Source organism: Myotis yumanensis, unplaced genomic scaffold, assembly GCF_028538775.1.
Source record: "Myotis yumanensis isolate MYYU_CA2020_CCGP unplaced genomic scaffold, mMyoYum1.0.hap1 SCAF_18, whole genome shotgun sequence".
Taxonomy (NCBI): Eukaryota; Metazoa; Chordata; class Mammalia; order Chiroptera; family Vespertilionidae; genus Myotis; species Myotis yumanensis.
Window position 1 is genome coordinate 24,325,142 of NW_027223769.1, and position 25,872 is coordinate 24,351,013.

The 25,872-nt window shown below is 43.3% G+C and overlaps 1 protein-coding gene across 4 annotated transcripts in view; it reads right to left on the reverse strand.

The window, feature by feature from the left end:
* PHLPP2 (PH domain and leucine rich repeat protein phosphatase 2) overlaps positions 1 to 24,035 on the reverse strand; it is a 90,786-nt gene extending 66,751 nt beyond the window's left edge. For all 4 annotated transcript variants that reach the window (XR_011468889.1, XR_011468890.1, XM_070398491.1 and 1 more), the window contains exons 1-2: positions 23,905 to 24,035; positions 14,263 to 14,555 (exon numbers count right to left, since the gene is read on the reverse strand). Coding sequence is in view for 2 of the 4 variants with exons in the window: in XM_070398491.1 (XP_070254592.1) it covers positions 14,263 to 14,555; positions 23,905 to 24,003 (392 nt within the window). In the remaining 2 variants the exon portion in view is untranslated. The remainder of the gene's footprint in view (positions 1 to 14,262; positions 14,556 to 23,904) is intronic.
* Between the last annotated feature and the right edge of the window lie 1,837 nt (positions 24,036 to 25,872).

The window sequence follows — 25,872 nt, forward strand, 5'->3', positions numbered from 1 at the left end:
AACCTTAGTCTTTATGTCTTAAAAGGATTCTGTTCAGAAAACTTAAGAATTGTATTAATTAGAAGCAACACAATACACCTCCCCAATCATGGCAAAGATATATGAAGGACAACTGTTTTGTGGTTAAAGAACTAGGAAATACTGTTGCCAGTAAGATTTAAGTAACGACATGAATGCTACAAAGCTGAAGGTAAAGAAATGCATCAAAATGATAACTGAGGAAGGAGCCCAGCCACAGTGGCTCAGTGGTTGAGCATTGACCTATGAACCAGGAGGTCACTGTTCCATTCCCTGTCAGGGCACATGCCCAGGTTGTGGGCTCAATTTCTAGCAGGGAGTGTGCAGGAGGCAGCCAATCAATGATTCTCTCTCATCACTGATGTTTCTATCTCTCTCTCCCTCTCTGCCTCTCTGAAATCAATAAAAATATGCTTTTTAGAAAATGATAATTGAGGAGTGGAAATCATACTGATGAGCACAAAAAAATAAACTAAACTAAGCTAAAATAAATAAGATAAAATAAAACAATCACCTGGCCCCTCTGACTGCTCAGTTCAGACTTTTATTTTCTATAAACTCGGAACTACTACATGGAGAATGACCAAAGAACTAAAAGCCTACGAAGACCAATAAATGTTGAATTTAATCGAAACAAAAAATAATCTTTTCAGGATAAACACATCAGTTACAATTAATCTCTAGTCAGATAAAATAAAAATTCACCAAGGGCTATGACAGTAGTAGGCATTTTCGCCTCACAGTGGTAGAATTCTTCTAAGAAAGATGCATTTTAAGAGGGACTTCTAATAAACTGTCTCCTGGAAAAGTCAATTAGCCATGTAATATGAAAACTGACTGAAGGATTAACTTGAAGACAAAGAGTCCAAGGGTGTAAAGAGCTATCTATATCTTCCAGTGTCAAAAGGAATTAGACTTACTCTGGATTGCTCCAAAGAATGGGACTAGGAAGAATGAGAAGTTGCTGCACAGGTAAACGGGTTAAAAATGAGGAAGAATATTGGAGCTGTCCATAACGAAACAGACTGCCTCTCAAAATAGCTCACAGAGCTAGGAAGCCATCTGTCACCAATATTTTTAAAGACTCCTTAAGAATCACATTGGGCTAGCTCATCTTTAGGGTCTTTTAGAACTCAAGCGTCTATTCCATTTCCAAGATATCTTCCTAATATAACCCTGCTATTATTTTTGGATACAGAGTTTAATGTATTTAAATATCAAAATTTCATATAATGATCACATATTCAGGACCAAGAAATAATACTTTCAGGTTAAATCTCACTAGCTCAATTTTTCAACTTCTCTCTAGAAAAACCAAGGGAAATGGAAACATCCTAATTCTAATATTCAAATGATCAAATTTCCTTTCCTAAAAAGGCTTTGTAGATTGATGTATTATAGAACTATACACCTGAAACCTATAGCTTTATTAACCAATGTCACCCAATAAATTCAATAAAAAATAAAATTTAAAAAAAGGCTCTGTTGATTTTGAAACCTCTCTATATTATAATTTCCACCTAAAGAAAGTATTTTCTCTGGTGGGAGAAAAAAAAATCAAGAGGATCTCCACATCTGCTCTTACTAATTTAGCATAAATGAGTAAACAAGAAATATTTCAAGAACTGCAAAAACAAGTAAAATGAGGGACTAATTCCATTTACTTATTAAACTCATCTGCTTAAAAGAGTAGAGAGTAAGGGGGAGGGAAATGCTGTAATATGCTTACAGATCAATTTTGTGTTTCAAAGTTCCAAAAGTTTAACAGGCTGGTAATCAGCTATTGTTAAAACTCTCACATATCAAAGGAAAATTATACATGGTACTGTTAAACAGGTGGAGGAGAGAGTAATGCTGGCAATGAAAGGATCATAACACTCAGCATTTGAAATATTCTAACTTGCTTTAAAGCAAGACAGTAAGACTACTGAAATAGTTTTAGTTTGCTTCTAAGGTTTCTAGGAGCTACCATGTCCTTGTGAATCTGAATATATATGCATATGGTTATTTCTCAACCAATACAGTAATGCTATCAACACTGGTTTATAGTTCTTAGCTAATAGTAGCCAACAGTTATTTTAAATAGTATCCACAATTAAGAGAGGAATAAATTTCATTCCAACTAACATTTCACAAGAATTTTTAGTTAAGGCCCTAGCCCAGTGGTCGGCAAATTGTGGTCCCTTGAGTGTGGCTCTTCCACAAAATACCACGTGCGGACGCGCACGTACAGTGCGATTGAAACTTCGTGGCCACACTCAAGGGGCCAAGAGTCGCATGTGGCTCTCGAGCCGAAGTTTGCCGACCACTGCCCTAGCCGGTTTGGCTCAGTGATTGGAATGTTGGCCTGAGGTCTGAAGGGTCTCGGGTTTCATTCTGGTTAAGGGCACATACCTCGGTTGCAGGCTTGATCCCTGACCCCAACCAGGCCGAGTGTGGGAGGCAACCAATCAATGTGTCTCTCTAGCACAGTGATGGCGAACCTTTTGAGTTGGCGTGTCAGCATTTTGAAAAACCCTAACTTAACTCTGGTGCCGTGTCACATATAGACATTTTTTGATATTTGCAACCATAGTAAAACAAAGACTTATATTTTTGATATTTATTTTATATATTTAAATGCCATTTAACAAAGAAAAATCAACCAAAAAAATGAGTTCGCGTGTCACCTATGACACGCATGTCATAGGTTCGCCATCACTGCTCTAGCATAAGTGTTTCTCTCTCTCTCTCTCCTACCCTTCCCCTCTAAGAAATCAATGGAAAAAATAACCTCAGGTGAGGGTTAACAAGAACAAAAAATTGTTATTAATAATAGTGAGAGGTGCCCTAACCAGTGTGGCTCAGCGGAGAGAGCGTCGGCCTGCGGACTCAAGGGTCCCAGGTTCGGTACCTTGGTTGCAGGCACATCCCCAGTGGGGAGTGTGCAGGAGGCAGCTGATCAATGTTTCTCTCTCACGTTTCTAACTCTCTATCCCTCTCCCTTCCTCTCTGTAAAGATCAATAAAAATATATTTAAACAAAAATAATAGTGAGAGGCAAAAGTTCATATTATTGAAATCCAAGAAAGGGAATAATACATTATATCAATGACCCTAACAAAACAGTGCAGTGCTCTCGACATCAAATTCAGACTAAAACTCAATCCCTGGCCACCTATAAAGGTAAAATCTGCAAATGTTAAGATCAGCAATATAGATTAATAAGACAAACAGCAACAATAAGGATACTTCAATGTCTACTCCATGACTGACAATAGGCTAGAAGTGTTTTACATTTTACAAGGCTATGCCTAGTTTGCAAAAAAGAAAAATGGGGCTCAGAGAGTCACATAATTACTACATAATGGTATCAAGGTTTCCACCTGTGCTGGTTTCATTACAAAAGCTACCTTCTTTTAGGCAAACCACATTATTTTACATAGTTAAAATAATTTACACAGAAGAGAATGCAAAGCACTTCATATGTTAACTTATACCAAGGAACCTAAAAACTTGTTTTAAATTACTGTGTTCCATTAAGTCTAATACACTCATTTGAAAAATACGCTGTTTTTGTCCTGGCTTGTATAGTTCAGTGGGTTAGAGGATCGGCCCATATACCAAAAGGTTTTGGGTTTGATTTCCAGTCAGGGCACATACTTAGGTCACAGGTTCAATCCCCAGTTGGGGCATATAGGAAAGGCAACCAATTGATGTTCTCTCTTACATTGATGCTTTTATCTTTTTTTCTCTCTCCCTAAAATCAGTAAGTATATCCTCGGGTGAGGATTATATATATGCTATTTTTTATGCATCATTGTTGTACAATAAAGAATCTTAGTAGTGCTTGTCCCTGGTACCTGGGAGGGAGATTCTAAATCCTTGGAATTTCCTGAGTAATGGGAGTGTTTTATTCATGAGCCCCTTGCATCACCCCTGAGTTTACACTAAGAGATATGATGACTCAGGACAGGGGCTGGTCACCAGAAAGAGGATTTGGTTGGAACTAGGAGCCAGCCTGTCTCGGGGGAGGAGTGAGGGCTGGAAGTTGAGTTCCAAGCACATGATCATTCAAGTCTACCCAATAAAAACTGTATCAAAGTTCCATGGAGCTTCCTGGTGAGTGAACGCATTAATGTCCTGGGGATGGTGACATGGGAGTTGGGAAGTAAGTTCTACCTTCAGGACCCTTACGTGTCTCTTCATTTGGCTGGCTGGGTCCTGATTTGTATCCTTTCTACTAAAACTGTAATTGTAAGTGTATGCTGTCTTGCGTTCTGAGTCGTTCTAGTGAATTACTGAACCTGAAGGGACCAAGGCAACCTCCTAACTTGTATCCAGTAGGTCAGAAATGTGGCCAGCATGTGGAGTAAGGGCAATCTTTTTGGGGACTATGCCCTTTAACTTGTGAACTCTTTGAAAACTCTGGTGGTTAGTGTCAGAATTGTATTGTAGTAAACTAGATGGTACTGCAATAACCATTAATAAAATAAAAACGCCGCCAATTAAATTATGACCCACCAACAACTCTAAAACATAAGCTGATTTCGTAAGTATTAAAATATAAAAACAAAAAGAATTTAAATAAAAACAAATTAATGTATAACACATTCTTTTGTTGTTGTTGTTAATCCTCACCCCAGGATATGTTTTCCATGGACATTTTATTTTATTTTTTTTTTAAATATATTTTATTGATTTTTTACAGAGAGGAAGGGAGAGAGATAGAGAGTCAGAAACATCGATGAGAGAGAAACATCAATCAGCTGCCTCCTGCACATCTCCTACTGGGGATGTGCCCGCAACCCAGGTACATGCCCTTGACCGGAATCGAACCCGGGACCTTTCAGTCCGCAGGCCGACGCTCTATCCACTGAGCCAAACCGGTTTTGACTCCATGGACATTTTAGAGAGTGGAAGGGAGCAACGGGATAAGAAAGGGGGAGGGGGGAGGGGAGGAACATCAATGTCAGGGAGACACATCCATTTGTTGCTTCCAACACATACCCTGACCAGGGCCAGGGATCGAACCTGCAACTGAGGTATGTGCTCTTGACTGGGAATCCAATATCCCGGCTGATGCTCTAACCACTGACCAATGCTGGTTAGAACTATAAGACATTCCTTGAAAGTTTTAAAACAGTATAGAAATTGAAGCACAAAACAAAAATCTTTTTCCTTCTTCAGTGATAATTCATTCAGAACATACTTTTTTTTTTTAATCCTCACCAGAGAATATTTTCCCATTGATTTTTAGAGAGTGGAAGGGAGAGGAAAAGATAGAGAGGAATATCAATGTGAGAGAAACACATCCATTGGTTGCCTCTTGCACGCACCCCGACCAGGGCCCGGGCCGGGAGGAGCCTGCAAACGAGGTACATGCCCTTGATCTGAATCGAATCCAGGACCCTTGGTCCGCAGTCCGATGCTCTCTCTGCTGAGCCAAACCAGCTAGGGCAGTATATATTCTTGATATAGTAGGCAGTTAGACATAAGCAGATTAAGAAGGATAGGTCAGGTACTGAAGGTCACCAGGAAGGAAAGCCCCAAATACCTAGTAACTGGGAAAACAAGTATTGCTGATGGGACCTCTCCCCCAGGTGACCTTTCCTCCCTAGCAAATCGCTAGTCATGCAGTTTAAACCTCTGACCTTTCATATCACTGGTCATGCATTTGGGACTCTCCCTTAACCTTTCCTCCCCAGCACGTTGCTTATCATTTGGTAGACTCCCTGAGAGGAGGAATAAGTGGCTGGAGAATAGTCTCATATGATTCCCATACAAGCCCTTACACCACCACTCCCTTAAGCCCTCAGGACAATGAGGCTCTGACCTGCAACAAACAATCCCAGAAACAAAGCCTTGGGACTCTTTGTGGTAGGCAGCTAGACAGACATGAGCAGAGTAAGGAAGATGGGCCAGGTACAGAAAGCCCTGGGTGCCTAGCAACTGGGAAAACAAGCCCTAGCCGGTTTGGCTCAGTGGATAGAGCGTCAGCCTGCAGAGTGAAGGGTCAGGGCACATGCCTGGGTTGCAGGCTCGATCCCCAGTGCGGGTGTGCAGGAGGCAGCCAATCAATGATTCTCTCATCATTGGTGTTTCTCTCTCTCTCCCTTCCTCTCTGAAATCAATAAAAATAAAAATTAAAAATTAAAAACTGGGAAACCAAGAACTGGCCCCCCAGGGTGACCTTTCCTTCCCTAGCATCTCCCTGGTCATGCAGTTAGGACCCTCCCCTGACCTTTTCTCCCCTGGCATGTTGCTAGTCATGCTGGTTAGCCCCCTTAGAGGGGGCTGGAGAATAGCCCTTAAGCATTAAGCCCCCAGGACTTCCTAGGTTCTGACCCACATCAAATACATGTAAGCCTCAGTTGTGTTTTAGCTCCAGACCCAGAAAAGCACCAAAATCAAACAAGCAATGCCATGACTGACATCATGACCAATATATATATACCAGAGGCCCATTGCACGAAGAGAATCATGCAATAGGCCTTCCCTTCCCCTGGCTTCCGGCACTGGTTTTCTTCCGACACCCGGGACCCAGGCCTTCGCTCCGGACGGAGCCTTCAGTCTTCACTCCGCCACTTCGCCCCTACGTATGCAAATTAACCACCATCTTTGTTGGGTTAATTTGCATACTCTCCTGATTGGCTGGTGAGCGTAGCATGGAGGGATGATTAATTTACATGTTTGTCTATTATTAGGTAAGACTAGAGGCCCAGTGCACGAAATTCATGCACTGTGGGGTGGGGCGGTCCCTCAGCCTGGCCTGCGCCCTCTTGTAGTCTGGGAGCCCTTGGAGAATGTCCTACTGCCATGGAGGCAGGAGAGGCTCCCTCCACCTCCGCTTCACTCGCCAGCCGTGAACCCGGCTTCTGGCTGAGTGGCGCTCCCCCTGTGGGAGTGCACTGACCACCAGGGGGCAGCTCCTGCATTGAGCGTCTTCCCCCTGGTGGTCAGTGTGCATCATAGCAACTGGTTGTTCTGCTGTCGAGCCAAAACCGGTTCTCAGACATCCCTCGAGGGGTCCTGGATTGTGAGAGGGCACAGGGCAGGCGGAGGGACCCCACCACTGCACGATCGGGGCCAGGGAGGGATGGGAGGTTGGCCAGCCAGGGAGGGACTGCAGGAGGGCTCCTGGTGGTCAGTGCATGTCATAGCGACTGGTTGACTATCTGCCCCCTGGTGGTCAGTGCACCTCATAATGAGGGGTTGAGCAGCCTTAGCATATCATTAGCATATTATGCTTTGATTGGCTGAACGACTGACCAGACAACCGGACACTTAGCATATTAGGCTTTTATTATATAGGATACCAGAAGCCCGATACATGAAATTCGTGCATGGGTGCGGTCCCTCGGCCTTGCTGGCAATTGAAGCGCAAGCTTCTGGTGTGGAAGGGCAGGTCCCAGCTGACCTCTGGGCCCTAAGCAGCACGTGGGCCCCTGCGCACCCCCCTCTGCCTGAGTCAAGGCACCTGAGTCCACACGTGGGGATGTGGTAAGCATGGTCGGACACCAAGGGTCAGGGCACAGCATGGACCTCTGGGCTGCCCAGCAGCGCTGCATGAAAGCCAGGCAGGCAGCGTGTTCTCTCCCGGTCGGCCGGGCTCGCAAACTGGGTCCTGAGCAAACCGATGGGGAGCCCGATCAGCTCCCCAGTAAGAGACCATGCGGTGCAGGGTGGGCTCCTCGTAGGTGCCCACTACCTGAGCACGGGGCTTCCCCAGCACACCAGCCCTGATGTCCCGGAGGTGGGTAGCAGGGGGAGTGAGAGCAAGCTCAGGGACATCCTGCATTCTCACCACATCTCCATCCCCATCACCCCTGCCCCTGGGTAGCCGGTGAGAGGTCGCAGCACCCTGCCCAGGCACCACATCACTGACACCCGCCATGTTCTGTGCCACCCCTTGGTGGTCAGCGCATGTCATAGCGAGCGGTCAAAATCCTGGTCTCCCAGTCGAACTCCCGACGACCAACCACCCGAGGGGGCAATTTACATAATAAGCTTTTATTGTACAGGATAGTAAACAAAATTTTAGTGACTTGTAAGAGGTCACCCAGCAAGTCACTGACATAAAAGGAAATAGAACTCAGGATCCCAAATTCCTAGGGCATTGTTTTCTGATACACATATTATTGTTTCTTAGCTTATCTTAAAAGGTAGTCTGTCAAATACAGAAATCTTCGTCATTTTGATGACTAAGAATTAAAGCAAATATATCATCATGAGCCAAAGGGCATTCCATTTTATCACATATGATCTTGTTACAACTTCCTAGACAGAAGGCAATGATTACACTAAGCTCCACTAGTGAGTCATTTATCACTGAGGCAGTTCAATAAAAAAGACTGATCAACTATTACCATGTAAAAAGCAATGGACTGCGAGACAAGACACTGTGTTCCAACACAGCACCAGCACCAGGAAGCTGCAGGAATGTGCTTACAGCCTGCCTCTCCGGGACTCTGTTTCACATCATAAAACGAAGGGACATGGTCTCAGTGATTACCCCTTGGGAAAATCACTGGCCTTCTGGGCAAGGCAAGTCTTTGTTGTGTAAGACAGTCCCACACATTGAGGACATGAAGGCTCTTTGGCCCTTGTCCCCCAAATGCTGGTAACTCTCCCCAGTAGTTGTGACAACCAAAAAACCCTACCCCCATACATATTTCAAAATGTCAGAAAGGGTGGAGGGTGGAAGGGCTATTAGGTTAGGATAGACTTCCTTTGCCTAGAAAATGATGTATCTCGGGCTCTCCAAGTGCTAAAATTCTACAAATTAGTAATCCTTCAATTTTACTCAGGTGACAAGTCCCTGACTGAAAAAGAGTACCAAAAGAAGGAAGTCATGGTTGATTTGGAAAACACATGATGCAACTTTAGTCCCAGTAATCTCATTTCTAGGACTAAGCCCAGGAAAATCAACAATGTAAACATTTATGGGCAAAGGTTTAGTTATCACAACACTAGTTCTAAGAGCCGAATAATTTGAAACAACCCAAATAGGTAACATTTATTGAGCACTTATTTGATGCCAGACATCATTCTAAGTACTTTACTTCCTTGCTCCTCTAAGTGTAGCACATCACTAAAGAGCCTAATTCAAAATTTCTGGCCCCACCCCAGACCTACTGAATCAGAATCTGTATTTTAGCAAGCTCCCCAGGTGACACTGGAGTTTAAGAAACACTACTTGATAACTATTAATTCATTTAATCTTCATAACATGTACAATTTATCCTTAAGACAACTCTATAATGTAAATAATATAATTCTTCCTTTTACAGATTAGTAAACTAAGGCAGAGCATTATGTAACTTGTATAGTAAATGTCAGAGCCAGGATCTAAACCCACGTACTCTCATTCCAAAATCCAAGCTCAACCATTATTGCATATTATTTCTCAATTTTAAAACAGTATCTCCATAAAATGGAATATTCTGTAGCAATTAAAACTGCTTGGCCAGAAACTGCATTTGGTTAGAGCACTGTTCCAAAATGCCAAGGTTGTGGGTTCTATCCCCAGTCAAGGCACATACAAGAATCAACCAATGAAAGCATAAATAAGTAGAAGAAAAAAATCAATGTTTCTCTCTGTCTCTCCCTCCCTCCTCTCTAAAATCAATAAATAAATTTTAAAATTTTAAAAACAACAAAAAACTGGTATCTAAGGAATTTTTAATGACACAAGAAAATTAATTGAAGCAGTAAATAAAATTGAATATATGGTATGGCCCTAAATATGTAATTTTTAAAAAAAAATTTAATTGACTTCAAAGAGGAAGGGGAAGAAAGAAACATCAGTGATGAGAGAGAATCACTGATTGGCTGCCTCCTGCACACTCCCCACAAGCTGGAATCTAACCGTGACCTCCTGGTTTATAGGTTGATGCCAACCACTGAACTACACCAGCCAGGCTCAAATACAGTATGTAATTTTTAAGTTATACACACCCTCACTTTCAAAAAAATCTGGGGAAAAAAATGTTACCATGGGTAGGCAATATATGGGATCTGGTGTCAGAATGCCAGAGTTCAAATTATAGCTCTACCACTTATATATATAGCCCAGTGATCTTAGGTGACCTTTCTAAACCATCTATAAAATGTGAAAGAAATAAATATATATATATATATATATATATATATATATATATATATAATCTTTTTTTATTGATTTTTTACAGAGAGGAAGGGAGAGGGATAGTTAGAAACATCGATGAGAGAGAAACATCGGCCAGCTGCCTCCTGCACACCCCCTACTGGGGATGTGCCCACAACCAAGGTACATGCCCTTGACCGGAATCAAACCTGGGACTCTCCAGTCGGCAGGCTGACGCTCTATCCACTGAGCCAAACCGGTTAGGGCAAAATGTGAATTATATTTACCTCACGAGATTGTTGTGAGGATTAAATGACATTATCTACAATCATTAACCATTAAAAATTATTTCTCTTTACACTTTTTCCTTTTTTCTAAAATTTCTACAATGAATACCTATTACACTTCAGTAAGCAGCAAAAAGTGGTCCATTATGAAGAAAGTACCTTTTCCTCTAATTAGATAATGTATGACTGAACTCAAGCAATTAACCGTTGAATAAGGCAGTTAAAAATGATCTTTAAATAAGTATGATTAAATAGTGAAATTGAGTAAGGGACACAATGCCAGTTTCTCCCCGGGAGGGCCTCTACTCAGAACAAAGTCCACCATCAATCTTGAATGATTTAGGCCATTCCAACTGCCTGCAGTACCTCCCTGACCTTGAACAGGTTGCCAGACCTCTCACAAAGCCTCAATTTTCCTCATTTGAAAGGAATGATATATTACCTCCCTTGGAGTTGTGAGGATTTAATGAAAAAATGTGTAAAGTAAACACACTAATAGCAAAAGAAAGCACTTAATGTCAGCTAAAATCTATCATCATCATCATCATCATCATCATTCTTTGGCTGAATGAGACATCTTGAGCTCCTACTTCAGCAATGAAAATACATTCATTTTTTTCAAACCACAGTTCAATAGTGTTTTCATTATTTTCCAATCAATTATATCTTCAATAATTATAAAATTATCAAGGCCACAAGGCTAAAAAGAGGAAAACTCTCCACTGTAAGTAGTTTAGATTCACAAAAGTAAATTACATCACATTTGGATTCTTCCTTTTCCTACTTTTTTCTTTTCTTTATTGATTAAGGTATTACATATGTGTCCTTATCCCACATTGTCCCCCCATCCCCACCCCGGCTCATGCCCTCACCCTCCTGGTATCTGTATCCATTGGTTAGGCTTATATGCATGCATACAAGTCCTTTGGTTGATCTCTCCCCCTTACCCTCACCCTCTCCTGCCTTCCCTCTGAGGTTTATAATGAACAACATAAACTGATGAACAAAAACAGATCCAGGGACAGAGAAGCATCCATCAGACCATCACATTTGAATTCTTAATTAACTAGTAAGCCAATTCAAGTGGGGTTTCCTCTACATTGTTAATATCTTTGTATGCATACACACTAGTATACAAATGAGTAAGTCTTATGTTTAAATATATCAACTCCATCAACCACTACCAGCAATATGTAGGTCAAGGCTTTCCACCTGATAAAATTAGATCAGAATCAGTATTAAGATTTAGAAGAGCCTAGGATCACCCTGTCTGATCCTTTCATTTTACGAATGGATTTAGGAAATGTAGTTAACTGGTGAACAAGGAAAACATTCAAATGCTAATCTTTTTCAGGAATTAGTCCAAATCCTAAAAGGAACACATACTAAACCTCAGTTTAGATTTTTAAAAATGACATCAATTTTTAGCTCAGTTAAAGGTGTTACTATCATTACCACATTTAAGGTGTAAGTGGAAGCTTCCTTTCTCACTTTCAAGCTGAATCCACAGTTTTTAATTATTTTAAGATATTTATTTATTACAGAGAAGGGGGAGGAGAAAATCATGGGTCAGGCTGATAGGCCAGTAAGCTAGGACAAGTGGAACAGGGAAACTGAGACGGATAGCTGAACAAACTGGCAGAGCAATTTACAGCAGATACAAATGGTCACCTCCCTAGAAATAACCTCTAGGACTCAGCTGTATCTCAACTCAGACCCAGAAAAGCAGCAAAACCATATGGATGACACTAGGACCAGCTGCAATGATAATGATCCCCTGCCCTGACACTGACCAATCAGTGGAGACCCCACCCTGAAGGAGCACTCCTAGAAAACTGATGCATGCTCTGCTGAAACCCTCCCCTCCTGACACCTCCCCTAAGACTCCCACCTGCACGAGAGGTAAAGACAGAGGACCCAGTGTGCTCTCTCCCTCTGGGAGCAGCACCTGACATCCTCTTTCCCTTCTCCTTCTCCCACAGGCATGTGCCTCCTAAACTCCAAAGGACCCAACAAGCCTTGCAATCAGGGGAGCGATGGGCAGTGGCAGCTCCTTGCAGGCTAGTCCCCTGAACCTGTCCCCAAGGCCCTCTTTTCTCTGACTTCCCAGAGACCTAAGGCAGCACAGCCTAGGCGCTCCTATTGCTTCTGCTGTGCTAAGCCCTTTACTATCGCCAGCTCTAGTAAATGTTCCCTCACAGTTACCTGGAATTGTATTGTGAAATTTTTCCTGCATGAAGTCAAGAAGCCACACACTACCCACTAACCCTAGGCAGACCCACCAAGGGCCAGTTCCCCTTTCCAGTAACAAGATACAAAGAGACATTTGACATCTAATTCAAAGAATAGTAATTTGCTAAATAAATAAATAAATAAATAAATAAAATCAAAGGTTGCATATGCACAGTATAAGACTATTATGAGAAAAAAAAAAGACTATTATGAGAATACTTTTCTTCTTCATATAAAGATTTTTAAAGAAAACATAAATGGCCAGGCCGGTGTAGCTCAGTGGTTGAGCATCAATCTATGAACCAGGAGGTTATGGTTCAATTGCTGGTCAGGGCACATGCCCAGGTTGTAGGCTAGATCCCCAGGGTAGGTCGTGCAGCAGGCAGCCAACCAATGATTCTCTCTCATTATTGATGTTTCTATCGCTCTCTCCCTCTCTCTTCCTCTCTGAAATCAATAAAAATGTATTTTTAAAAAAAACAACATAAATGGCCTAAAAACCTATGAAAATATGCTCAACTTCACTCATTAAAATAAAAATTAAAGCAACAGAATAACAAAATTCCCAAAAAATTTGCAAGAATTTAAGTCATTAGGGTTGAAAAAAGATTTTTCCTTGGAATGTTGACTTTATGATTCTCTAATTTAAAAACTGCTGACAATCATTTCTATTCACAGCAAGGATGTGTTCATACATGACTCTGTGTCTACATTTATATAAAAATAAGAGGGAGATAGATATATTTTTACGTTATTCATCAACGTATAACTTCTATAAGGAGGAATTTGACTATCCATATCAAAATTATAAGTGCACATATCCTTTGATCAGCAATTCAACTTCCAGGAATTTATCCTACAGCTGACTCCCACATAGGAGAAATATTATAGGTACAAGGATATTCACTGCAGCTCTGATTATAGAAGTAAAAAAAATAGTAACAATCTGAATGCCCATTAATAGGAGATTGGCTATAAGTATGGTAAACTCATAAAATTATGGTAGACCATGCAGCCATTAAATAAATGAAAACTATATAAATACTAATATGGAAAGATCTCTAAATAATATTAAATCAACATGTTATGTAAAGCACCATTAGTTTTAAAATGTATATGTAAACAGCAACATACTCATGCATGAGCATATATACTATTCACTCTATTTCCTTTTATGTATTTCAATTTCATTCTATTTACATGTATTTTTTTTTAACATTTTTATTTATTGATTTGAGAGAGAAACCGATTTTGTTTCACTTACTTATGCATCCATTGGTTGATTCTTGTTGTATGTGCCCTGATCAGGGATCAAATCCACAACCTTGGCTTGTTGGGATGACACTCTAACCAACTGAGATACTGGGCCAGGGCTAAAAAACTCTTAAAATATTTATTTTAAATTTAGATGTCTGACTTATTGTTTAATCCAAATGAGGTAACTTCAAATTTTCCTTCACTGACAGTTTTTAAATTTAAGAATGATAACATCAGCATTCCAAGGAAAAACCTCTTTCAAGCCTAGTGACAGCATAATCAACATCAGTTCCAGCACAATGAAAGCCCTAAAGTGCACTTCCAAGCAGGAACGTGGACTGCTTACACTGCAGTAGAATCAGTGGTAAGACTCAGACCTTACCTGACCAGGTCTCCATGCAGCTGTAAATAAAGACTTTCCCTTCCCTCTCCAGCACATATTTCTGATGCTGGAGTCTCTACTGTGCAAAGGACAAGATGTAAGTCGGAGGATGAGGAGGAGGCGGAGGAAGAGGAGGCAGAGGAGGTGGCGGTTGTAGTGGCAGTGGTCGTGTCTGCTCCATAAAGGTAAACACAGCCTCTCTTTACATCTTCTCTCAGCCAGTCTCTTTCTCGAGAACCAAACCTACTTCTCCTATTCAAACAATTTCTGCTCCCATTGCGTTTCATATTTCTCTAAAAATAAGAAAAAAAATCATGAGAAAAAACATCAGCTAAAATGAGTTAGACATGTTCAGTTCTTACCCCACTCTCCACTCTATAGTCACCAATGCTCTACTCCAGTGGTCAGAAAACTCATTAGTCAACAGAGCCAAATATCAACAGTACGACGATTGAAATTTCTTTTGAGAGCCAAATTTTTTAAACTTAAACTATATAGGTAGGTACATTGTTATTAACTTAATCAGGGTACTCCTAAGCTGGCCTTTGCTAAAAACGTCCTCAATCTGATTGAGGTACGTTCGCTGAGGTCGACCCCTTCCAACTCTCCCATCCACACTCGTCTTGTATACTTCTTTCAGATAGACGAGTGTGGATGGGAGAGTTGGAAGGGGTCGACCTCAGCGAACGTACCCCAAAACAATGTACCTCCCCCGCTCTGTGTATCCCACAGCCCGCCTGCCCGAGTCTCCCGTTGCCCAACCAACCGACACTTCCCACTTCTTCTAACGCCACTTCTTCAAAATAGACTCGCCCAGGCCAAAAACCCACTTCTGCGCATGGGCATGAAGTTTCAATCGCACGGTATGTGCGCACCCGCACGTGGTATTTTGTGGAAGAGCCACACTCAAGGGGCCAAAGAGCCGCATGTGGCTCGCAAGCCGCGGTTTGCCGACCACTGCTCTACTCAATCAAGTATTATCTCCTCTCACCTCACACAGCATCTGCCATGCTCATTCTTAACCTGGCAAACTTAGTTTTCTTTTTTTAATATTTATTTAAAGCTACTGTCATTTTATTTTTTTTATTTGATTTTTATACAGAGGAAGGGAGAAAGGAAGGGAGGGGGAAACACCGGTTGCCTCCTGCACTCGCCCGGATCAGAAATTGAACCCAAAACCTGGGTATGTGTCCTGACTGGGAATTGAACCTGCCACCATTTGGTGTATGGGATGACACTCCAACCAAGGAACCACACTGGCCAGGGCCAAGCTTAGCTTTCTTTATTGTTATAACTGTTCATGTCTGTCCATCAACTTTTCTAACCCTTCTTTTTCTTATGTTTCCAGAAAAATGTTAAGAATAATAAAACATCTGAGTACCTACTACCCAACTTTAACAAATTTTTAATATTTTGTCTTATTTAGTTCCAGGCATTATTCTAAAGAATCTGTAATAATAAAAATGTAATATGCTAATTAGACCGGACGTCCTTCCGGACGAAGCCAGGGCTGCAGCCCCAGGATCAAGGCAGCCATGGCTATAAGGGAGGGATGGAGGCAGCCACCATAGCTGGGAAGGCCTACTCTAGCACGAATTTTGTGCATTGGGCCTCTAGCATATATTCTATATATTAAAAGCCTAATACTAGTATGCAAATTGACCAAAGGGCAGAACGACCAGTTGCTATGATGCACAATGACCACCAGGGGGAAGACGCTCAATGCAGGAGCTGCCCCCTGGTGGTCAGTGCACTCCCACAGGGGGACAACCACTCAGCCAGAAGCCAGACTCACAGCTGGCGAGCACAGCGGCAGTGGCAGGAACCTCTCCCGCCTCCACAGCGGTGGCAGTGCTAAGGAGCAGTGAGCCAAGGGGTAAGGAGCAGCAAGCAGATGGGCAGTAAGGTGCGACGCAGGCCAGGCTGAGGGCTCCCCCCCAGTGCACGAATTTTGTGCACCAGGCCTCTAGAGAGTGTGTGTGTGTGTGTGTGTGTGTGTGTATACTAAAAACCTATGGACAAGATGTGCGTGTTTACTAAAAACCTATGGACACACAATATATATATTCTTATGTATACAGCTGAAGCCACCTGGTACCCTATTCCAGTGATGGCGAACCTTTTGAGCTCAGCATGTCAGCATTTTGAAAAACCCTAACTTAACTCTGGTGCCGTGTCACATATAGAAATTTTTTGATATTTGCAACCATAGTAAAACAAAGACTTACATTTTTGATATTTATTTCATATATTTAAATGCCATTTAACAAAGAAAAATCAACCAAATAAACGAGTTTGCGTGTCACCTCTGACACGCGTGTCATAGGTTCGCCATCACTGCCCTATCCCAATCCCGTGCTCCTCTCTCTCTCTCAGAAACATTCTACTCTGTATTTGGTATTTATCATTGCGTTCATTTTCACAGATGTTTGCCATATATGTATATCCTATAAATTATATATAGTTCATTTTACATAATTTAAAACTTTAAATCCTAGCTTACTTATGTTTTGCCCTGAAATATTTTTATTAGGTTCAATGTTGGTTTACATATATCCATGCTAATACACCCAGCTCATTCATTTGAGTAATATACCATTTTTTAATACACTGCAATTTATCCATTCTCTTGCTGATGGCATTTAGTTTGTTTCTAATTTTCCACTGTTGGAAACAAATGCTGTAATAAACATTTTTGCAAACTGCAAGTTTCTCTAGGGTCCTAACCCTCTGTCTTATATCCCAAATAATCAAGTACAGAATCAACAAAATACTTCACAAGTATTCTTTCCTTTCTCATGTTACAAAAAAACTGCTGTTGTGTTAATTCAGGCATGTGAAATTCATATACATTGTGGAGCTACTGTTATCTCAAAGCAAAAACAATTGCTACAGCAATATAATAGGATTCTAAAGATCAACATTTACCTGCTCTATTTTTGTGATGGCCCTTTCTATTCCCTTTAAGAGAAATTTCCACTAACTACACTGACATACCTCTCCAGTGTCATGCCTTTCACTCTGCTTCAGGAATATCCAACAACCTGTAACTCCCCAAACACACCAACTAATCCACAATTCTATGACTTGTGTGAAATGTTTGCTTCATCTTGTCCACCTGACTAGCCATTCATTAAAATTCTATGCAAATGTCACCCTCTCTACATTCTTTTGAAACCTTCCATGTCTCCCATCTCCATTCTTCTTCTCCCATGTAGCATTTCCTAGTAGAAGGAAATACTGACTACTCTCTACTCAGCAGAACTTCACCTGGAACGTACTTCCATTTCTATGCAGATTACAATGGGTTTTAGTATTTATTTGATATTTCTTCTTTTCTTTTACACTGACAATCTATTATTAGTGCCTTAACACCTGAGTGGCACAGAAATGCATGCAAAACTCAGCTGACATCACAGAAATGTATTCCCAGTTTGCACATTAGCCCAATCAGCTCTGGCAAGAAGTTAAACAAACATGGAAGGAAACATCTCCATTTTTACAGAGAAACTTATAATCTTTTCTTTGTATCAGCCAAAAAGTAAATAAAATACTTTTACTACTATTCCTCACTGGAAAACAGCAATACCTATAAATAAAGCAAAATTTATTTTATTTTAGAGAGAGGAAGGGAGAGGAGAGAGAGGTGAGAGAAACATCAATAGGTTGCCTCCACCTCCCGTAAGCACATGGACTGGGGATGGAACCCGTAACCTAGGTATGTGCCCTGACTGGGATCGAATGCACCACCTTTTGGCATACAGGAAGATACTCCAATCAACTGAGCCACACTGGCCAGGACAAAACAAACATTATTTTTGTGATTACTGAGATTAATATTTTAGGATAACTGTAGCACCTAAAATTCAATTTCTAAAGACGGTGGATAAAGAGGAATGAAAAGTTAGAAGGTATTCCCATGTGGGAAGAAAATAAAAGAGAGTGAGAATGGCTTCACTGTTTAAGTTTAGGAAAACACAGGTAAATCGGTTATTTTGCATAACTTAGAGATTTGAGTATAGCTATTCAAAACCATAAAGATTATTACTGATTCTAACTTTAGATAAGTAGGATAAACCTCCGCAACAAGTGGAAACTAGATCTCTCTTCTCATCAAGAGCATTTTCTTAAAGCTGAATATCTCAGAATTAATATCTCAAGTATTTATTTTATAGACACAGGGGCCATCATATTTGAACCACTAAATAATGTTAAAAACTGAATAATTCAAAGATTAATTTGAAATATTCTTTATGTTTTAATCTTTGGGAAAGATCAACTGGTCCATCTGAAAACAGTATTCTATATGGTACATTTATACAAAGAAGTTCTGTACTCAGTGGAGAGAAATTTTGCTCATTGCTAGTAAGAGAGAGCAAGTAGACACTATTCCACACAAGCAACAAAAAGCTTATTTAAAAAAAAAAAGAAATTTTAAGCCCAATGAGAGCCCACCAACCTTCTGTCTTAGGAAAGTCAAGAAAGACCCCAGAAAGTATTATATTAGTTCACCCATGATTTTTCTTCTGTGAGGATTTTTAATGTGTATATATATTTCCTTTAAGACTATAAATTCCTTAAGGAACTTTACATTTTTTAAGAGGATTTTTTTTAAATTGATTTCAGAGAGGAAGGGAGAGATAGAAACATCAATGATAAGAGAAAATCACTGATCGGCTGCCACCTGCCCACCCCATACTAGGGATCGAGCCCACAACCCAGGCATGTGCCCTTAACTGGAACCGAACCTGGGACTCTTCAGTCCGCAGGCAGATGCTCTATCCACTGAGCCAAACCGGCTAGGGCTTTAAGAGGACATTTTAAATTAATTCCTTATTTTATTATTATTACTGGAGGCCCGGTACACAAAAATGTGTGCACTCGGCAGGGTCCTCAGCCCAGCCTGTGCTCTCTCGCAGTCTGGGACCTGCTGGCTTAGGCCCGCTCCCCAGGGGATCGAGCCTAAGCTGGCAGTCAGACATCCCTCTAGCAGACCAGGATCCCTCAGGGAATGTCCACTTGCCAGTGGGGAGCAGGCCTAAGCTGCAGTCGGACATCCTTAGTGCTGCTGAGGAGGCGGGAGAGGCTCCCACCACCACCAATGTACTGGCAGCCATCAGCCTGGCTTGTGGCTGAGCAGAGCTCCCCCTGTGGGAGCGCACTGACCACCAGGGGACAGCTCCTGCATTGAGCGCCTGCCCCCTGGTGGTCAGTGTGTGTCATAGTGACCAGTCATTCCCAGTCGTCCTGCTGTTAGGGTCAATTTGCATATTACCCTTTTATTATATAGGATAGAGGCCTGGTGCACGGGTGGGGGCTGGCTGGTTTGCCCTGAAGGGTGTCCCGGATCAGGGTGGGAGTCCCCACTGGAGTGCCTGGCCAGCCTGGGTGAGGGGCTGATGGGTGTTTGCAGGCTGGCCACAGCCCCTTCAGGGTGGAGGTCCCCACTGGGGTGCCTGGCCGGCCTGGGTGAGGGGCTGAGGGCCGTTTTCAGGCTGGCCACACCCCCTTCAGGGTGGGGGGGTCCTGCTGGGGTGCCTGGCCAGTCTGGGTGTGGTGCTGATGGCTGTTTGCAGGCTGGCCACGGCCCCCACCCACCCAAGCTCCCAGTGGAGGCTGGGTGGAAGCAGGTATCTGGGATTTATTTATCTTCTATAATTGAAACTTTGTTGCCTTGAGCCGAGGCCACAGTGGGCCAGGGCATGCGGGAAGCTTGGCTTCCTCCATTGCCAGGGCAACCAAGCCTCCTGCTTGCTCCAGCTCCATGGCTGCTGGCCGCCATCTTGGTTGAGTTAATTTGCATATAGCCGCTCTGATGGGCTGGTGGGCATGGCTTGGGGCATAGCAGAGGTGTGGTCAATTTGCATGTTTCTCTTTTATTAGGTTAAATTATTATTTTTAATTTCAGAGAGGAATAGAGAGGGAGAGATAGAAACTTCAATGATAGAAAAACATCATCGACAGCTGCCTCCTGCACATCCCCCACCAGAGATTGAGTCCAAAACCAGGGCATGTGCCCTGACTGGGAATTGAACTGGTGACCTCCTGTTTCCTAGGTTGATGCTAAACCATTGGGCCACACAGGCCCAGCAGGTACTTTACATTATTGAAATATGCATGTTATTGGTCAAAGAATCTACCTCCTGGCTATATGATAATTCCACAGAATGAAGACAAACTGCTGAGTTAGAACTTTAATAGATATTAATAGGTATTTAAAAGACCTAGATACTAAGAAAGCACAGACCTTCTAGCACCAATCTAGATCACGGGTGGGGAACGTCCAGCCTGCGGGCCATATAAGGCCCAAGAAATCATTTGGTCTGGCCCTGCCAAGGCATGAGGGGTGAGTTAATTAAATGTTTAATATAGCAGGCTAATTTTTAAGTTGACAATTTTGTATGGCCTGCAAATGATGTTATAAACATCCAAATGGTCTTTCGCAGAAAAAAGGTTCCCCACCCATGGCCTAAAGCATCAGGTAACTGCTGGAAAGGCCAGTACCGTCCACTGAGATGCTTTCAGCTTTTACAATCACTACTCCACTGGAATTGCTAGACTGAGAACACTTTATTTCCTCCCTTCCTCACTCTTACATAAGAACTGTTGACAAACTTATCTATAAAAGAACACAACTATAATCACCTCATATCAAAAAAATGTATAAAAAGCACATTTAAGATTTAAAGATATTTCTAGAAAGCAAAGTCTTTAGAGTACGCCATGAATTAAGTACTCACTTCAGTTCTTAATTCAAAACACTATTATTCAAAACACTAATCTCATCACAGTCACTGGCTAGATTAGTTATAATTTCATATCTTCTACAGAGTAAAAAAAAAATCAAAAATCCCCAAACTGGAGGAAACATCTAGAAAAATGTACGCTTCAAAGATACTCCCAAGCCGAAGCCAGTTTGGCTCAGTGGATAGAGCGTCGGCCTGCAGACTGAAAGGTCCCAGGTTCGATTTCGGTCAAGGGCATGTACTCGGGTTGTGAGCACATCCCCAGTGGGGGATGTGCAGGAGGCAGCTGATAGATGTTTCTCTCTCATCGATGTTTCTAACTCTCTAACTCTCTCCCTTCCTCTCTGTAAAAAATCAATAAAATATATTTTTTAAAAAAAAGATACTCCCAATAACCTTAAGAGTATTAAAAATATTACGCTAGGTTGTGGGTTCAATCCTCAGTCAGGGTACATACAAGATTCAACCAGTGAATGTATAAATAAGTGAAACAACAAATCGATGTTTCTCTCTCCCCTCTCTCTCCTCTAAAAAAAGAATAAAATTCAAAATAATAATATCATACTATATTCCAACTACAACTATAAAGGGGTACATCCTAAATAGCAGTTTGCTAAATAAATCGGGGGCAGATTGTGAATCAAATTTTCCAAAACTCGATACAAATGGACCTAGATCTAATCTGGCTAAAGGACACCAACTTAGTTATATTAGACTTTTTATGAAGACCTATATTTTCTGACAATTATGTTCATAATTTGGTGTTAAGTATAAAATAGCTACAAAAAAGACCGTCTTTTCCAAAGGGGCTTCAGAGAATAATATGTTGCAGAGTATGACTTTCCTCCCAATTCAGCAAGTCTTCTACTTACATATTCTTTTCCAGTTTCCCTTGGCACACACTTCAACCACTCAGCTATTTAAGGGAACTTCTGTATGTAGAATGCATAGCTCCTATTTTCCATATTCAATCCCATTTATTGGCAAGGATTATTTAAAGCATTAACCATATGCAATAAAGCCAAGAGATTCAAGGGCCTTGGACACTGTCAGCCTGCGACACCACCAGCTGAGCATTGGAATCAAGATCAATTTCTGGAATCTTTCTAAAGGTCTCCAGAGTGGAACTCCAGGGAACCAGTGGTGGGTTGAACCACTTCCGGGCAGTGTAGGAAGGTGGGACTCTGCAATAAAGATGGTCATTTCTCAATTCCTTCTCTCATAACTCTCTCCCCACAAAAAAAAAAAAAAAGTTTTATATATATACTAAAGTTGTTTACCTTCTAGATCAGAGGGCATTTACCTATCTCTCAGGCCTGCCATTTCCTGATAAATTCAGCTGGCTTTTTTGTGTTGTTCATTCAGTTTACATTTTTGTGACCTTATGGTTTTAAATAAATATCCAAAAGCATTTGGGTAATTGTATTTGCAGCTTATGGTTAAGTAAGTTACAGCAAATATGTACAAGGTTTATACAGAAGTGGAGATAAACTATGAAAAGTTATTTCTTTAAATCCCTGGATTAAGACTGGAAGGTAGTAGCAAGAACACTTCAGTATTTTAGAGTCCTGTTTTACGTGGCTTCATGGATTCACCAGGTGTTTCAAATCTATGGTATTTTTTTCAGTGTTCCCATCTTTGTGACGTCCTGCTAATAATCTTAATGACAACTATATTGTGCTCACCCTCATTCCCAATGAACAACTATTAATGTATTTTTTAACATCAGCGTGCGGGGAAGGGGCGAAGGCGGGGCCAGGCCCTTAGATTTTCATTGTTTTGCAAAGTATTCTTGATTTTGAAACCCATCTAATCTTCCAAAAAAAAAAAATTATTCTCTCTCCTTCCTTCTCCCTGCAAAGTTTTAAATCCTGCCGACTCCTCTTCTAGAACTCCAGAAGGAATTCCATTCCATCTCCAGAAAACACCTCGTTTACCTATTTGACCTACAGGGGAAAAAAATTCTGCCCAAGTATTCCGAGGGCTGGTAGAAAACGCCATCCAGCTAAGTCTCCCACAACCACTCCTCTTCACCATCTTCACGGTCCCCTCCCCATCCCGCATTCCTGGTGCGTCTGAACTTCTTGTCATCACCTTCCAGGCTCCACTGCCCCCACATGCCGGCATCTGCTCTCATTTCCTCCTCCTCCCCCCCAAGTCCTGCCCGCAGCCCCGCACGCTGCCTGTTGCATAACGGCTCCCCCATTAGCGTCTCCCCGGAGCGGAGCGTCAGGCCGGCTCCGCGAGCAGGGATGCCCCTTTCCGTCCAGCCCCTCCTCCTCCTCCTCCTCCTCCTCCTGCAACACGCCCAGCGGCTCCCAGAGACGGGGCTCCTCCGGGGATTCTCTCGCCGGCCGGGCGCCCCGCGTCGGAGCGGGAAGCGGGTCTGAACTTCGGTGGGAAAGCCCGCGGGCAGAGCCGGCCCGCTCCCCCCGCCCCGCGGCGCACCCCGCCGCGCCGGGCCAATCGCCGCCGCCATCCTCCCGCTGGGGTGATGTCTTCAGGTGTCCGGGAGCACCCTGCGTACTTCCAGCCCGGCCCCCGGTGCGGCGCCCGGCCGCGGGAGGCAGGGCGGGCCCCCGGGCCCCGGAGGAGCCGGCAAGCGGCGGCGGCCGGGAGGACGCTGGACCCCAGGCGTGGGCCTGCGAAGCGGGTGGCTCGCGGCCAGGGATGGGCAGCCGAGGGGACGCCGGCGGCCGAGGCCTCGGCGGGGCCAGGCGCGGAGGCCCCGGGCGGGAGCCGCGGCCCCCCGAGCGGGGCTGCGGGGCGGCCGAGCAGCCCAGCGGACTGACTGACGCGGGGCGGGGGTCGCCGGCCGCCTCGGCCGACGCGCGAGGCAAGGGCGGCCGCTCCCCGCCTTCGCCCCTTCTCCAACCCGCGTGTCCGCGCGCCTCACCTTCAGGACCCGAATCCCGCCCGGCCGGCGGCTCGCGGGCGCTTCGGGCGGCTCCGGGGGCTCGAGCGGGCCCGCGGGCCCCGGCTCCACCTCCCCCATCGGCGGCAGAGGCTGCACAGGGACGCCCGGCCGGCGCGACGGCGCGCGGAGCCTCGGCGGCGCGCGCGAGCGGCCCGCGGCCCCGCCCCCGCGCCCGCAGCCCCGCCCCGGCCCCGCCCCCCGCAGCCCTTCGGACCTGCGTAGCTGCGGGCGAGATGCGTCCGGGGCGCCGCGAGCCGCCTGCAGGCGGGTTGGATGTGCGGACCCCGCGGGCGGAGCCGGGCGCCACCGCAGGGCTGGGCCGCGGCGGCCGGCAGCCTCGGAGGACGGGCGCCGGGAGGGTGATTTACTGCTGTCCCCGCCTCCCAAGTGCGGGCTGGACAAAGGGCAGGTGTCAGTGGTGACAGGACGCTGCTCTCCGCAGAGGTGGCTCTTGGAACTTGTGTCCTCTCTTTCCAGTTGAACGAATTGTTGAGAAGGCTCACCTCGGCGAGGACCTTTCTTTTCCTTATTGGAGATGCTCACGACATTCAGCACATTCGATCCAACCCTGTGTCCAAAATAGTAACTCATCTCCCGGCCACACTGTAATTCCCTTTCTCCTTATGTAGTAACATCAGAATTCGGTTCTCAGTCTCAAGCTGTCATATATCTGGGAGCCACTTAATTGTTGGCAAACATGGTTCAGAAAATCTTTAAAAGTTTGTTTTTTTCTTGTTCCCGTATTTGGTGGTAGTTTTGTGGCCGGCCAGTGGGCCAAATTTGGAATCAGAAAGCTTGATTCCAAGTCTCCACTCTACCTCCCATTAGGCATATACAGTGGGGCCGTGACTTACGAGTGTCCCGACTAACGAGTTTTTTGAGATACCAGCTGTCCAGCTGTCTCTCCACCGATTTTTTGCATTGAGTTGATAGAGTAATTTGAGTTAACGAGCTCCTTAACGAGCTCAGTCTCGGACCGAATTAAACTCGTAAGTCAAGGCCCCACTGTACCCTTGTGCAAGTTACTTGATCTCAGACTTTCGTTAGGAAGCAGTGAAACAGAAATTAATACCTGCCTAGCAGTTATTATGAAGATTTTGTGAATGATGCAGCGTGCTTATTAGCACATAGTAAGGGTTCGTAGTAGCCATTATAAATGTGAATTTCCAAATTTAAGATTCACTCCGTTCCTCAGAGTATTCTTGTTAATTCTGTTCCAAATTTTCCTAGGAAACCTAGACTAATGGATTTTTAGGTATTCCCCTTACAAAGGTACTGATGACTCTTCAAGCAACTTGCAAAAAAATAATTTCTTGAGCTTTGAATAATCGATAAAGATGGCATCACCTATTATCCATTGCTTCAGCTTGCCTAGTCCAGACCAACTATGCTTTAATTGCAGGCTTAGAACAAAAGAGTCTGAGACCTACAATAGTACTGTGATAGGTATGCACTTGGAGATACTTTAAATTCCCAGACAAAATTTGACTCTTGCAAAGATTCTGACGTGTACAAATTGTTTCTTCTGTAAATTTGGTCACTACATGAGTTACCTTGTATATACAAAAACTCAGTCTCCAGTCATCTTCATTTCTTTTTCTCATAATGAAAACTTCTTTGTCTCTGTGTCTGGGTGTAAGGAGAATAAAGCTCTTAGGTTGTCTACCTCTGGGGTTTTCCCGCTACTTTGAAAATTAGTTTGAAGAAAGCTACTCATAGTAGTTGGATTTCTATTTCAGTGCTTACTCTGGGTAACTTCTAGCAAGAACACTCGTTGGTAGTAAGAGTAGGCACCAATATGGAGACAAAAATGGACCTGACCAAGGACAAACAAGCAGTAGAAAGAATAAAAATGTGGCTCAGGATCAGTGTGTCTAAAAGCCTGTTTTTTGGTGTATTACGCATTACCTTTTACAGATCTCATGAGCAGGCCACCTACCGGAAGAG